General features: G+C 41.7%; 1 protein-coding gene across 2 annotated transcripts in view; it reads right to left on the minus strand.

Annotated features, from left to right (window-relative positions):
- Nucleotides 1–16,860, minus strand: part of gli2a (GLI family zinc finger 2a) — a 514,880-nt gene that overhangs the window by 35,908 nt on the left and 462,112 nt on the right. For both annotated transcript variants that reach the window (XM_059970323.1, XM_059970322.1), the window contains one exon: nucleotides 13,337–13,486. In XM_059970323.1, coding sequence (XP_059826306.1) covers nucleotides 13,337–13,486 — 150 coding nt within the window. The remainder of the gene's footprint in view (nucleotides 1–13,336; nucleotides 13,487–16,860) is intronic.

Here is a 16,860-nt window from a genome sequence, read left to right on the forward strand (position 1 = left end):
ATTTAATTTTACTAAAAACATGATCTTAATACACTTCTTTCAAATCTCCCTTGAATGGTCTTGTACTGACGTGCAGCTGACAGCATTCTAACATGCTGCCTCACTGTGTACTACAGAAGCTGCACTGCTGCGGACAGGAGGGCCCTACAACAGGTCATCAAAACTGCTGAACGCATGCAATTTGATGAACGATCCTACCCACCCTGCTCATGGACTGTTTGCCCCACTCCCATCAGGGAAGAGGCTGTGTAGCACCCCACCCTAGCACCACCAGACTCAAAAGTGGTTGCTTTCCCCAAGCAGTAAGGCTGATCAGCACCTCCAAACATTAACATACCCTTCCACACAGCCACCCACGACTAACTTACCATTTCCTATCAGAGTCACCTTCTGGTCTGTACAGCTACTGCTTTACTTAGAGTTACTTTGTGTACATTCAATCAGTCTCTGTATATAAGCTAATCGTATGTATTTACATTCATTGTTTTTTTATTGTGTTCTTTATGCTCATTGTGTTTTTTTTATATATTGCGTCAGATCTGGAGTAACAATAATCTTGTTCTCCTTTATACTTGTGGACTGACGAATGGCAACAATCTTGAATTTTGAATGTTCTCAGCTCTAATAAAGACACTCTCACTTCTTCAGCGCAATACAAGGCTAAAACTCCTCCTCCCTTGGCCCAGCTATTCAATGCAGCAATGAAGAGATTGTAAGAGGCAACGTGGCACCGGCACGGTGACCCTCGTGTTTTCACAACCAGTTACGCTCTTCAAGATAAACGCTGCTCTGATGTTGTATCACTAAACAGGCATTTGGCACAAGGCTACTCAATAAAAAAAATAATAAACATTAGTAAGAAAAGAGTAAATCTTGGAATTCTGAAATAAATATTGGGCTGGTAGTATCAAGTGACTTGGTCAACATCAGATACAGGAAGGATAGTCTCATATTCTGAAAGGTAAACCTTCATTAAAGTGAGAAAAGTGTTCTCTCAGGTTGTTTTTTCTAATGACTTGCTATATATAACATTAATATTTGGCAAAGTAAATATCCTGTCAGGAAAATGTAGAATAAACACCGATAATGTCAAATGAACAAATCAAAAATGATATAGTCTCCATATGAGTGGGGTATATTTAAGTATTTAGTTAAGCCTGTTAAGGTAGAGAAACACTATATTTTAAGAAGATGCCAAATTCATAATTTGAAACTGTTTAATTTTATGTGTTCAAGGGGGATAGCAATTTCTAATTCTTCTTCTTCTAGGGATTAGAAGTGGAAAGGGCAAGCAATTTGAAGTTCCTGGGTGACAATATCTCTGAGGATCTATTTTTGGACCACCATAACGATGCAATTACAAAGAAGGCACTACAGCAGCTTTATTTCATTAGGAGTTTGTGGAGATTTGGTATGCCACCAAAGACGTTCACTAATTTCTACAGATGTACCGTGGAGAACATTCTAACTGGCTGCATTGCCCTCCGGGATGAGTGTGAGGGCACTGCACATGATCAAAATAAGCTGCAGAAACTTGTGACCTCAGCTGGTTTTATCATGAGCACCAGCCTTTCCAGCATTCAGGATATTTTCAAGGAGCAATACCTCAAAAAGGCGGCATCCATAATTAAAACTCCTATCACCCATGACATGCCCTCTTCCCATTGTTAACACCAGGGAGGAGGTACAGGAGCTTCAAGGCACACACTCAATGATTCAGGAACAGCTTCAGCCTCTCCACCATCAGATTTCTGAATGAACATTGAACGCATGAACACTACCCCACTACTTTTTCTTTTTTTCTCTCTTTTTGCATTACTTATTTAACTTTTTTTTAAATATACATACTTTGTGCTGCAATTTACAATTTTTATTATTACGTATTGCAATGTACTGCTGCCTTGAAGCAACAAATTTCATGACATGTGCCAGTGATATTAAACCTAATTCTGCTTCTTCTTAATGCTATGAATTGGAGAAGTCTTCCTTTGCAGATTACACGATTGGCTGAATGGTAAATGGGGAAATGGAGAAGAACTGAGGATGGGAAAGGGAGGGTTGCAATTAGGTAGGAGCTCGGCTTTGTAGTGGGTGCACAAGAACTCGGAGGAATGGGACTAATTCAACAGTCCTGTTACACTTTTCCTATTGCTTGTTGGATCTTCATCAAAATAGAACACGGCCTTCCAAGAATAAAGGGTCAGATGTGACCTTGCACAGTGAGGATAATTTCTCATGTCTCAGACGCCATCTTCCGATGAAGGCAAACATCGATGATGTTGACCATAGTAATAAATGCCACAGCATAGCCTTTGCCCATCAGAGAGAGGGGTGTTTAAAGATCAGAATCTCAGACTTCGCACTAAAGAAAGCTATACTGGGCTGCACTGATCCCTAGCTCCCCTATTAGAATCTGATAGCTGCACTACCTACACAGGTACCTCGAGGCACTGGAAAGATAACATATGCTTGTCTTCATAAAGGCTTCCAAGTTCACTGCAAGAATATGCAAACCAATGTCAGTATCCTCTCCTATGCCAAAATCTTAAGCGTTGGGACGTTGTTTAAGATCAAATTTGCAAGGCAGCTACTTCATTTTCATGCCCAACACCAGACTCCTAAAATAGAACCTATTCTGAGCACTGTCATGGGGTGAGATTACTCAATGGATAAATAAAAGTTTTGAATGTCTACTCAAAAGATTGCAATATCCCCACCAACTCTAGGGAGTTTCTGGGCCATGTGAAGGAGGAGGATTTGGGATAGTCATGAAAAATTGAAGGACAAGCAAAGGGAACATACAGAAACCCAACATAAATGGAGGTAGGATCACATCAATTACCCAACCTCCCACTCCCTTTGGCACCTCCTGCACCAGCTGCCAAAGAGTCTACAGGACCACATTGCCCTCACCAGCCATCACAGAATCCCCAGAACTAGAGTGGTTGCACATCACATCATTCTGCAGATGCTGGAAATCCAGAGTAACACATGAAATGCCAGCAGGTCAGGCAGTGTCTATGGAGAGAAATAAAGAGCTGATGTTTTGAGCTCAGTCACTTCATCAGGACAGGGACTGCCTAGGAGAGTTTCAATCATTGAAGTTACCCCAACAAACTCTTCAGGAAAATACTGATATTGACTTTTGTACAAAGACAGCTTTTGTATAAGGTACTGACAGTTTTGTTCATTGTTAAAATGTGATTGTGAAAGTTCACGTGTTGCAATTTCAGGACTTGAGCTTTTGATTCTAAACCCTACTGTTCGCTTGTTGATACACTGAAAAACTTTCATGGAAGAAGAATCTGGAATGGGGTACATGAAGAGAATAGCTGGATTCTAAATTTCCTCACCCTGTATTATTTCATTTTTTTCATTCAGTGAACACTTCCTTTCAATTTACAATTATGCATAAATCCTCGACATCCCCAAACTGTCATAAATAATACACTTCTGAAGAACTAGTCCGTTATGTTAGCCTGTAACACTTTTACCCAGAAGACAATGTCCTACATCATTTCCTTGCCAACTTCTGACAGAATTCCAATGGATTCTTGGAAAACTTCCAAACAAATGTTGAAGCTTGTAGAATTGTATCACGCTAAACAGAATATTATTGTGCAAATAAAAAAAATATTATTGTGAAGCTTTTATATTCCAGATTAATGGGCTTAAAGTTCACCATAATTACAGAGCTGAGTCTGGAATGAGTGAATTATGGAATTTCTATTCAAATGGCTCCAATTAGTTTTCATTTTAAAATGTGCACAGTGCTATAGATTCACTGACATGAATATGGCACCATGATGTTAAACACACAACAATTTCACACACTTGAAGTCTAAAATGCATATTTGCGGGGGTCAACTTTGGTTCTTTTTTGATCCAACAATAGGCTGGGAGCATTGCCGAGACGATGGTGACCCAATGTGAGTTAGGTCCTCAGCCTTGTCAAGTTAACAGGCACGTATCAGGAGTCCAGAGCAGCTGCACCTAAACTGGGTTATGTATCTCCTCTCAGAGCTGGGAAAGGGCTGAATGGCCCAATTCTGCCCCTATGTCCTATGACTTATATTGGTACCAAAGATTACAGTGGATCCATGAGGCTTTAATAATATTGAGGTAAACTTCACAAAACTTCACAAACTAAATAAAAATATTTAACAGAGTACAGCCAGGTGCAAAAGGCTTAGGCAAGTTTATATAGGTAGGGTGCCTAAGGCTTTTGCACAATTCTGTATTTGTCAACGTGGAGCGGAGAGTGAGTTTGTAAATCTGGTGGGACCAAAGGATGTTGGGAATGGTGAGGGTGGAACGTCGTGGGAGGGGTGTGGAACAGGTGGCAGAGATGGAGTTCTAGGGGTGGGGGTGGTACAGGTACAGACACACCCAGCCCTGAGACACCAGGCACAGTCATTTGATTCCAAGCAACTGGTTTATTGATCATTACAGAATGTGCTTCCCACTTCCTCCCTTCTCCCTTCCCCTTTTCCCAGCTATGATTTCCTTCTCCCTGCCCCTTTCCCACTCCCAGTCTGCAATAGAGACCCATATCAGAATCAGGTTTATTATCAGTCACCTATATCATGAAATTTGTTTTTTTGTGTGGCAGCAGTATAGTGCAATACAGAAAATTACCATGTTACTGTGGAGAGGTCTTAGGCACCTTAACTATATGTATATGCTTAGGAAATCACCAACATCACAGTTTTTTGTAATCCATGACATCATCAAGTATTTAAAGGGGCGACTGGAACAAAAGGCCCTTCCAATCAGAACACAGAGGAACCTTTGGTCTAATGACATCTCATGGGTGAAGATGGAGCAGGGTGCTTTTTGACTATAGCCTAGGGGCAGGAATTTGTAAGTGACCAAAATGAATTGGGATTGAGGAAGTGTGTGCAGATGGAGATGAGTTATTGGATTCAAGGAGAAAATGTGTCTTGTTCATAACATGTCTTGTTTCTATCTGCTTTGCATGCCTGGAGTCAGTATAACAAAGACAATCCAATTGCTTATCACATGTTGAATTCCAGATTTTTTTCTGCAGGAAACATTCATAAATCCTGGTTCCTGGTTCCATCAAGAATTAACATTGTGCTGAATGAATGGACAAGCATTTCAAACAACAGATTTTCAGATTTCCTAACTGTTTCAAATTTCAAATATTATTAACCATTTCAAATTCTATTGATATTTTAAACAAGTCTGCAAGATAAGTATACATCTATCAAATCTCCACTCAATCTTCTACATTCTAGGGATTAAAGTCCTAACATATACAACCTTTCCCTATAACTCAGGTGTAATTGTAACTCTAGGTCAATAATCACTGTAAATTGACCCTGGTGTGGAGGTGAGTTGTAGAATTTGAAAGGGGCAGATGGGAACGTAGAGAGAATAAGTTATATTACTGTAGGTTTAGTGTAAATGAGCTGCAAAGCCTCAATGGGGCAAAGGGCCTGTTTCTATGCTATGTAACTCTGTACATGGGTCTTTTCCAAACAGCTTCACTCGACACTGTGTATGGCTGAAACTTCTTGTTAAAGTCAGTTGTCAATACCCTTCCCTATCTTTGTCATGGGGGAACAGCTGAATCCACACAAGGGAGAGTGTTCTTCATTTTGGAAATGAACTGTATTGCAGAGCAGCAGTGTATGTTATTCTCTCTCCAATGGCTCTTAACATACAGTGCCTGTTAAAAATGCACCCTTAGGTCACAAATAAATGTTGTTCCTGGCTCTGACATCGCATCTTTTTAAAGCAAAAAGCATGATTCTCTCCCCATTGCTACCATTGAGGAGGAGCTTGAAGACTCTTCTTCCCCTCCATCATCAGATTTCTGAATAGACAACTGTTGGACATGGAGTAATTAAAATAAGGAAGAAGACATTGAACTTGAATGGGTTAAGTCAGTGGAAGTAGACAAACCAATTGTCTTTGTTATCGCCATAAGGTCAAAAGGATAGATGCTGCCATTTTGTGAAGCTGCTCTGCATTCTCCATTTTGCGAATTGGCTTTGCTTGGCTGAATCAGTGTTTTAAAGTAAACACAACAATGCTCTAGGTAATCTGCTGGACTAAAGATTATGTATTTCCAAAAAAGAAGTTATTTGTGATGTATTGTTTGGTTAGATTAATGCACTAACAATAACTCTCAGAGACGTGAGGCGAGAGATAAGCTTTTATTAGCTGGAAGAGAGCACAATCAGCAGCAAAAGACCATCTCACAACATCCTGGAGACTGAGGGAGGAGCAGTGCCTCCAGTCGCCTTTATACAGGGGTCTGTGGGAGGAGCCACAGGAGCAGTCAGCGGGGGGGGGGGCGTGTCCAGACAGGTATATGTAGTTCACCACATTGATATAACATGGAGGTTTGTGAATGGTGGGTCTATGTTTTCCCTGAGAGATTTGAGTTGGTTACTGGTTTGGTAATTGATTTAGAACAAAGACCCATAAAGAGCCATAAATTGCCAATTGTCACTTGCAGAAGAAGACAATGAATGGATGCTGGCTTGGATCAAAGCCAATAAGAAGGCATCATAGTCAGTCAGAGGACTCATAGCCAATGACACTGAAATGCAACATTAGAACTGGTAAGGCATTAATATAAAAGCAGAGGCTTTGTATGCAAAGTAGCAAACAACTCCGGAGATTAACAATCGTAAGGAAGAACCCCCATGACAGGGACTGGAAGAAGAAGGATTGGTCACCTGGCCAATGGGAGAGCCCTGATTCTGTGCTATAAATTGGAAAAATGGCTTGAGTGAGTATTGGAACCGAGGGAACAGTAGAATTCATGGTGTAAGTTGTTGACCTGGGAATCAGTATAGTTACATTGTTGCTTGTGCAGAGACAATAAAGTACAAGCTTCAATTAATTAAGAGTTTCGTAATGAGTTTCCTAACATAGTTCATTTGATGAATGGTCAACACAATGAATCCATGAACACTTCTTCAGTACTATTTTCCTTCTCTTTTTGCACTACCTATTTAATTTGAGTTTTTTTTATATATACGTTGATAGACCATTTAGTTGAATGGCATTGCTGCAACCTTGCAGTCAATGTCAGTAAGACCAAAGAACTGATTGTAGACTTCATAAAGGATAAGATGAGGGAACTCACACTCAGTCATCACAGAGGGCTCAGAAGTGGAAAGAGTGAGAAATTTCAAGTTTCTGGGTGTCAATATCTCTGAGGATCTAACCTGGATCCAACACATTGATGCAGCTACAAAAAATGCACAACAGCGGCTAAACTTCAATAAGGACCTCCCTCACCCAGGTCATGCCTTGTTCTCATTGCTACCATCAGGAAGGAGGAACAGAAGCTTGAAGGCACACCCTCAATGATCCAGGAACAGCTTCTTCCCCTCTGCCGTCTGATTTCTGAATGGACATTGAGACGATGAAAACCACCTCACTACTTTTTTACTTGCTATTTTGCACTACTTAATTTAATTTATCTATTTAATTACTTACTGTATTCACAGTTTTTTCTCTATTATTATGTATTGTATTGTACTGCTGCTGCAAGACAACACATTTTATTATCTCTGCCAGTGATATTAAATTTGATTTTGATTCTGATACTGATGAATAAGTTGTCAAGAAGCTGTAACTAAATGGACACAAAGCTATTTGCCTCAAGTAGTGATAAGACATTCCATATTCTAATACTCTATTTGGTAATATCCTTTATAATATGTTCTTCTGATTAATACTCGTTAGATTCCTACTTAATAGAAACTCTGGAAAAAAAACACACAATGGAAAAGAGAAAAAGTGCTCTAATATTTACACCATTCATCATGCTTTACCTGAAGATATATACAGTATACCCAAAATGCTAACTGTCCTTGTTTTTCCCCAGAAGACTGGTGTGTATTTCAATCTGTTTCTATTTATTGTTTCTTGTTAGTCAGAGAAACGCTCGATGCTAACAAAGCAGATTTCCTGCACCTGTGCCTGCTGATGATGTCAGCCACAACATGGCAAAGGGGGAATTAAAGAAAGCAGGTTTATCTTGAAAAACTATCACTGACTGCGGGCAGAACTTACTTCTATGGTTCTACGGTTCAACTTGACCTTCAGAGAACTGACAGAAATGCTGCCTCACAGTTTCACAAAGGCCATGACTTGTTTCAAATCCTTACTAAAGTTAACAGCAGATTCCTTGCCCGAACCAATTCCTCTCTAACTTCCCACATAAAGACTGAAACAGTAGAAGAAAACTTAGATGTAAGCAACACAGTGTCATTCTCTGTAACTTCTGCCATCTCCAGCAGGATCCGACCACTAAGCAGGTCTTCTCCCCTTCCTCCCACTCTTTGCTATATGTAGGGATCACTATCTGTGTGACTCCCTTGTCCATTCATCCCTCCCCACTGATCTCCCTCCTGGTACTTATCCCCGCAAGTGTGACAAGAGCTACGCCTGCCCATACACCTCCTTCCTTGTCACCGTTCAGGGAGCCAAACAGTCCTCTAGGTGAGGCGAGTCCGTTGTAATCATCTGTTGTATCTGGTGCTCCCAATGCAGCCTCCTCAACATCAGCAAAACTTGATGTAGATTGGGGAACCATTTTGTCAAACATCTTCACTCTGTCTGCTGCTAAAGTATATCCGAGAGGTTATCCATTTTGACTTCCCATTCCCATTGTGATATGTCAGTCCATGGGCTCCTCTACTGCTGTTGTATTTTCTGTCTGTATTGTGTTTTGTGTTGTGCATTTTTTATGAGTTTCTGTAATTTGTCACATGGGCTGGGACATGGTAGAAACTAATGAGTATCCTTAGGTAACTCACTCTTTGTTTTAGTTGATAGGGAGGTAGGAGGGAAATGATATTTTTTTGTTGACTGTTTAATTACACTAATTTGAACGCTAATTACTCTTATTCTGCTACATCCCTAGTTTAGTTTTGTTCATCTCTAATATCAGTATAAGATTGTACATCTTTGCTAGTTTCATAATGAAGGATCAAACGTACTTTTTCTCGACTTGGAACTTGGTTATTAGAAATACGTCAGACATGTCAACTCCTGTACTCAGTCTTTCAGTGGGTTGTGTCTGTTATCTAGTAACAGCTACGGCTTTAATGAGGCCAATCTCATGCCAGAGGAGCAACACTTCATATTTCATCTGGGCTAGCCTCCGACCTGATGGCATAAACACTGACGTCTCAAACTTCTGGTAATTTCTTCACCCATCCACACTCTTTCCATTCCTTATCCTGGTTATCTTCTCATCTTTCCTCAGCTGCCATCATCTTCCTTTTCTTCCAGCATCCGCTATCTTCTCCTATTAGATTCCTCCTTCAGACCTTTACCACTTCCAACTATTCCACCCCCCCCCCCGGATTCTTACTATCCCTGCCCCACCCACCTACCCATGCCCCTCACCTGGTCTCACCTTTCACCTGCCAGCTTTTACTCCCTTCGCCCTGTCTTATTCTGGCTTCTGGCCCCTGCCTGATGAAGGGTCTCAGTCCTCCAGCACTTCGTGGGTGTTGTACTGTGCCGCCAGGCACCCTTATGGAAGCACAAACACAAGAAAATCTCCAGATGCAGGAAATCCAAGGCAACATAATGCTGGAGGAACTCAGCAGGCCAGGCAGCATCTATGAAAAGGAATGAACAGTCGACATTTCAGGCCAAGACCCTTCCAAAACGTCAACATTTTATTCCTTTCCATAGATGCTGCCTGGCCTTCTGAGTTCCTCCAATACCTTGAATGTGTTGCTTAGGCTGTAAGAGTTAGTTAATTATAAATAATTGGTCCAAAATGATAGATTTTCTTACAAATTAATCATTTAAATTGTACACACTTTTTGTTAAAAAGTGTAGCAAGGGTGCTTGGAGAGTTGAAACACGAGGGGAAAAGTTGGTGATGTGCAATGAATTCCTCTGCTTATTATTACTTCACACTGCCCTTGAGTATTGATGGATGCTCTTGAAACGCTGCTATCAAATTCCTGGACTTGGCTGAGATTGCTGTACACACCCACTTGAATTTTCATCTTTATGTTTCCCTGCACTTTCCCACTGAGGACAAAGGGAACGGTGAATTCACACCATGCTGGTATGCACTCCTGCATAAACGCATCCGAAATAAGATCCAAGTCTTTAACACCGCAAATTGACCATTGCAAACAAACCGTCCTAACAGCTCAAATCCATTAACTAATTGAAAAAAACACACTTTGGGGAAGGGGAACAGTACCAGGGTCACATTGCTGGGTCCAATGCTAACTGGAATGCAGCTCGTCTCAGGCTGGAGACTATTCCCATCCTCTCTGACTGACACTTCGTTGTTTAAAAGGTTTCTTGCTCTGTCAGCCTAAGTTTAAACTCAAAACTTCCTGGCGAACCTGAGCTACATTAGGAGGAGGAGTTTTTTTACATGAAGGGCAATTTCTTTAGCCAGAGGCCGGTGAATCTGTGGAATTCATTGCCAGAGCCAATTGTGCAGGCCAAGTCATTGTGTATAGGACATTGATAGGTTCTTATTGAGTCAGGGCATCACCAGTTACAGGGAGAAGGCAGGAGAATGGGATTGAGAGCTATAATAAATCAACCATGTTGAAATGTTGATTGCAGGCTTGATGGGGCAAATGGCCTAATTCTGCTCTTATGTCTTATAGTCTTATTATTGAGCAGAGCAAGATGTTGCCAATATATACTATGGGACAAGAGAGCTGGAAGGCAGCACTGAGTTTTATGCCCTTATGACATAGGAGGCGGCCATTTGGCCCATCGAGTTTGTGTTGGTTCTTAGTTTACCCCCCCCCCCAATGAATCACATTTCCCTTCCCCCATTTCACTGAAACCTATTCTCTCTCATATGCCTATGAGTCCTGATGAAGGGTCTCAGCTCAAAATGTCCACTCTTTATTCATTTCCATAGATGCTGCCTGACCTGCTGAGTTCATCCAGCATTTTGTGTGTGTTACTCTTGATTTCCAGCATCTGAAGGATCTCTTGCAGGCATTAAAACCCCTGGTTGCCTTTCTACTCATCTTCCCTGGTGACTATTTATGGTGGCTAATTCATTTATTAGCCAGCAACACACAATCTGCTGACAGAGTTCAGCTGGTCAGCTGGGAGGAGAACAATAGCTGACATTTTGGGATGATACCTTGCATCAGGACTGGGGTTGGAGAGGCAGGAAAGGCCAGCATAGAAAGGAGAATGGGGACCATGAGAAAGGACTCTGAGGCGATTGGTGGATTGAGGAGGGGAGTAATATGACAGGCAAGTAGTGCCAGGCAGGGGAGATGGAGTTGGAAGACTGTGGCAGGTGGATGATAGGTGAATGCAGACTAGGAGGAAGCTGGAGCACGTGTCAAATACTCGTCCAGTCTTCACCATGTATCAAATCTTCCCTTATCTGGTCCTTTGCCCACAATGGCACTCTGTACAGTTTCTGTAGCTGCACATGCTTTTGCAGACCTGCAGACTGGACAAGTGTGATTCTCTGGTAATTCAACAAGGCATACGCAGCAATTCTATAGGATAGTAACAATAACCAGGTCAAAGATAGATTAACCAGAGTGCAGAAGACAACATAACTGTGCAAATCCAAATATAAATAAATAGCAACAAATAATGAAAACATGAAATAATGAGATAAAGAGTCCTTAAAGTGAGATCATTGGTTGTGGTTGGGCAAGTGAGTGTAGTTCAAGAGCCTGATTGTTGTGGGGTAGTAACTGTTCTTGAACCTGGTGGTGTGAGTCTTGAGACACCTGTACCTTCTACCTGACAGCAGCAGTGAGAAAAGGGCATGGCCAGGGTGGTGAGGAACTCTGACGGGTGCTGCTTTCCTGCGATAGTGTTTCCTGTAGATGTGCTCAATGGTTGGGAGGGCCTTACCTGTGATGTACTGCACTGAATCCACTACCTTTTGTAGGATTCTCCATTCAAACACATTGGTGTTCCCATACCAGACTGTGATGCCGGCAGTCAATACACTCTTCACTACACATCTATAGAAGTTTATCAAGGTTTTTGATATTAGGTAGGTAGTAGGCAAATCATAAGACCTTAAGGTTTAGGAGCAAGATTAAGCCAAATGTCCCATCAAGTCTCCCCTGCCACTGAATCATGCCTGATTTTTTTCTTCAACTCCATTCTCCTGTCTTCTCCCAGTAACTCTTAACACCTCTACCAATCAAGAGAACCTATCATTCTCTGCCTTTACATCCAATGACTTGGCCTCCACAGCTGTCTGTGCCAATGAATTCCACAGAGTCACCACCCTCTCATTGAAGAACTGATCTCAGTTCTAAAGGGATGTCCCTTTATTCTGAAGCCTTGACCCCAGATCCTAAACCAAGGGTTCACAACCTTTTTTATGCCATGGACCCCTACCATCAACCAAGGGGTCAGAGGACACTAGATTGGGAGCACCTGTCCTAGACTCTCTGACTAGTGGAAACATCCTCTGCACATCCGCTCTACCCAGGCCTTTGAACATTCATTGAGACTCTCCCCCACCCCCCCCCCACTCCAGTCAATGGGCAAATGAAGAGAGCAACTGAAAGAGAAGTACGTAGAGCTTTTGATGTATTTAGTATGAACTCCAACATGGACTTGTTGGGACAAATAGCCTCCATCTAGGTCAGCTCACTGCTACTAAAGTTGTTTGAATTATTTTTAAATGTCACTGGTAATTGTAGGTATTTAAAAGCTATTGCTTAAATAACCAAATAGACCAATGAAAATTAACATAAGTAACTTACAAAAGTCTAAATGTCCCATAAATAAAAACTGAAAATAAAAGCACTCAGCAACTGAAGGTTCAGATCAAAGGTCTGAAGTCTGAAGCATTTTCTCGATTCCTCGTTCCCCAGATGCTTTTTAACCTACTATTTCCAGTATTTGATGTTTTTATTTCAGATATCCTGCGCCTGAGTGCTTTGTTTTGGTTTTCATTAAGTGAGGCAGAAATGAATTGAAACTGTCAAGAGGAATCAATTAAAGAAAAGCGACTCTGATTTAGCTTCCTGCTGTTGGCTGATGACCCCTCCCACGCCTGGAATAAACAGTGAGTGGGTAAAAGTAGCCACCCTGCAGCTCTGCACGCCACTGCTGGACGACGTGCAGAGGCCAATGGCAAGATGGGAAGTCAGTGACTTCAGTGCCTGGCCTCCTGATTCACATAGTGAATCAACAATCAGTTGTGAGACATTCACCTCCTTTTTGCCCGTATGATTGTCTCTGTTATATTTTCCTCCCTAAGTTCTCGCAACGTACTTCACTCATTGAGGCTTCCTCAGCGTCAGGTCCCCCCACCCCCATTCTGCCCACCTCAGATGGCCAGCTGATAACTTACAGTGCATTTGTGTGGTTTCTCCCCGGTGTGCCGCCTCATGTGCACCACCAGCATGTACTGCGCCTTGAACGGCTTCTGCTCGCGGGAGCAGTCCCGCCACCGACAAACAAACTCCTTCTTCTCCCCGTGGATGTGCTCATTGTTAATGTGCTGAGAAGGAAACAGGCAGAGGTTTCAGCAAGAAGAACAAGAAATCCTGTTTAATATACAGTCAGAAGTAGGCTCAATGACAATTCATCTTGTAATTGTATTAAGGCATTGTCATACCATATAACCTTTCATCATCAAAACAATTGGGTTAATTGATTTGTTGAATGAAGTCAGTAATATGGTTTAGTATCATCTTTTCATCTACTAAAGAAAATTAAAATTCACGCCACCAGTGGTTTTGAATCTGCCTATGTTGACCTTATTTGGTGACTGGATCAGGTTTGGCAATATCTTCCTTCCTTGGCCAAACAGTGCAAACAAGACCACACATTCAAAAAAAGGTTAGGTACATACTGATGGAAGAAGATTAGGGGGATGGGAATGACACGGAGAAACCAAGATTAGAATTGATGGGCTAAATGGCCTCCTTTCCTGCTGTAGGAATTCTATGATTCTATGATCTAAGCTGTTTATGATGAGCTGTACCAACAACCTATAATCAATTTTATTTGTATCTCACAAAAGTTATTGATTGTTTATTCAAATACAGCATGGAGTAAGCTCTTCCGGTCAGTTGAGCCACACTGCCCAGCAACCTGACAGGACCTGAGTCTAATCAAGGAACAACTTACAATGACTAATTAACCCACCCAGTATATCTTTGGACTGTGGGAGGAAACTAGAGGACCCAAAGAAAACCCATGCATCCGACAGGGAGAACGTACAGAGACTCCTTACAGAGGACGCCGGGACTAAACGTCAGCTGTAATAGCATCGCACTAACGATTACACTACCATGCCAGCACTGATCCCTGCAGTGCGCCACTGGTCAAAAGCCTCCAGCCAGAAAAGATCTTTCCATCATCAGCCTGCTATTACCAAATCAACTCCGGATTCAGGAGGAAAGATCTTAATGTTTGCAATTAGCTTCAATTGTGATAGGGATCTCAGTGGCTCAACCTCTTATAAGCCTTTCAAAGACAAGGTTGTATGAAATGTGGTTTCTCTCATGTTTAAAGAACAAAGGCCAGCAGTTTTTAATTTTACTTTTTCATGGAATGTGACTGTTGCTGGCAACTCCATTGCTAATTGCCTATCCTAAACTTTCCCTGAACTCAGTCAGTTCTAGGCCACTTCACAACAGCCAATCATACTGACATCATGCCAAGTAAGGTGGCAGATTTCCTTACTAGGTGAATATGAGTAAATAAGATTTTTAACCACAGTTCTGTAGTTTTAATTATTAAATTTTTAATACAGATTATTTTATTACTTTAAGGTAGGTTCCCCATTTGTCATGTCTCCAAGCAACAGTCAGGGCGTCTGAATGTTAATGCAGTAATTCTGCCACTGCGTATCCACTCTCTGCAGTAACCAATACAATCATTTTACTCCTTTTCTCCTGAACCTAGTTATTACTTGCAGCCTAGCTCTGAACGGTACTGGGCAAAAACTGAAGCAACAGATCACCTGGTGTACAAATCAGATCGTTGCAGATGCTGGGAAACCGAAATAAAAGCAGAAAATGCTGGAAATGCTCAGAAGGATCTTCATCCTGCAGTATTGACTCTGTTTCTTGCCCCACAGCGGTTGTCTCACTTACAGTATTTTTAGATTTCTTTTTACACAGGAATGCAAAACGGCTAGGACAAATCCAAAGCACATCTGTATTAGTTTTATTCATTTTGATGAGCTCTCATCAGGTGAGGGGTGGCACTTGAGGAGAAAGAAGGGGCGGGTGGAAATCTTGCAGCAGTGAGCGCTCTGCACTGAAGGAGTGTGGTCCTGGCAAAAGCTTGAAAGTCTCTGCAGGCGAACGCCTCGCTTCCCAGAAGACTGACACACAAGTCGGTAATGGGAAACACATGCTGCTTTGCTTTGCTTCACTACATCTGCGGCATTCAAGCAGACGCTGGTCTTTAGAAAACAACTAGCCCGAATGAAGGCATGTCATCTATTAGCCGAACTCCACAATAAAATGCACCTGCTGTCAACAGCTTAAGCCTTTGGCAGAGAAAAAAGGGGCCTATGATGAATATGGGTCCTGGGAATGGTGGCCATTAATTACAGATCATAATTTTTCTGCTGCTTTTGCATTGTAAGAAGATAAATCTTCTCATTCCCACCCACACAAACCTTAGCTTTTCCTCAAATATCCCCCCATTACTTTTCCTTTCACATCTGTCTCCACTTTCTGTCTAAACAATATGTAAACAATTGACTTATGCCAAGCAGATGCAATTTAGATTAATTTCCCTTTAATTTGTCCAATTGGATGCTAGACTGGGATTAATCATCTCATGAGAATAAGGGTTGGAATTGGAGAAGGGATCCAAGATTTGCTTGGGCATGTCAAAGCTGATAGTCTTCTGATTGCATAAGAGTAGGGGTTGCCAACCTTTTTTATGCCATGGACCAGTACCATTAAGGAAGGCGTCTGTGGAGCCCAGGTTGGGAACCCCTGCATTAGATTATTGTGCCTTTCATAAACCTTCCCCCCATCAGTCACCCCTGGCTGTCTGAAGTATCAGCTGAGCATCATCTTTACAGAGGCAGAAGACCAAGGCTGAGGATCCAAACAAAAGGCTGACAATCTGTGCAGTATTTGTAGCCCATCATTTGCTGCCCTTCAGCTGGACCGGGACAACTAACCATAGATCTACAGCATTGCCACTCAGGGACTTAGGCTATCTTTGTAACTGTATGTTTTTCCCTGTAATTGTAATCATATATCTGCTATTTGTGCTGTGTGCTGTAGGCAGTGTGTTTTGCACCTTGGCTGTTTCGTCTTGCTATATTCGTGTACGGCTGAACAATAATTGAACTTGAACTTGGGGAGAAGACAGTGAGCCAGCTTCAGTTATCATGTTAGGACTGAATGAGTTTCCATTGCCTCTTTGGTGTGTAAAAATCAAATGCATTTCTGTGATCAGGAAATGCCAGCAAAGTTTCTCCAAAGAAGTACATCAGTGAACCCAGTGGGTTTTACAACAACCCATGGCTACTAACTTTTTTTTAAACTCTAAGGACTAGATGAATGAAAAGTCTGGTTCTATGCTGTATTTCTCCGACTCCTAATTTATTTACTTATTTGAGCTTAAATTTCCTAATGGGCATAGTACGATTTGAATCCTTGTCATTTGATTACTATGCAGAATTTTGGACTAGTTCAGTAGTTTATCACAGTTCAGTGGCGCAAGATCCTATATCCTATATTCTCACCTCCATGTTAAAGTGTGGACATATTTAAGGTACCTGACCAGCACTGAACGTTTGATAGTAATTAATCTTTTACTGAAAGCTTGTTGGCCGACCGGTGCATTACAACAGTGTGTACACTTCAGTAGGTATTACCTTGGCTTTGTGATCCAGAT

The sequence above is a fragment of the Hypanus sabinus genome, chromosome 5 (assembly GCF_030144855.1).
Source record: "Hypanus sabinus isolate sHypSab1 chromosome 5, sHypSab1.hap1, whole genome shotgun sequence".
NCBI lineage: Eukaryota > Metazoa > Chordata > Chondrichthyes > Myliobatiformes > Dasyatidae > Hypanus > Hypanus sabinus.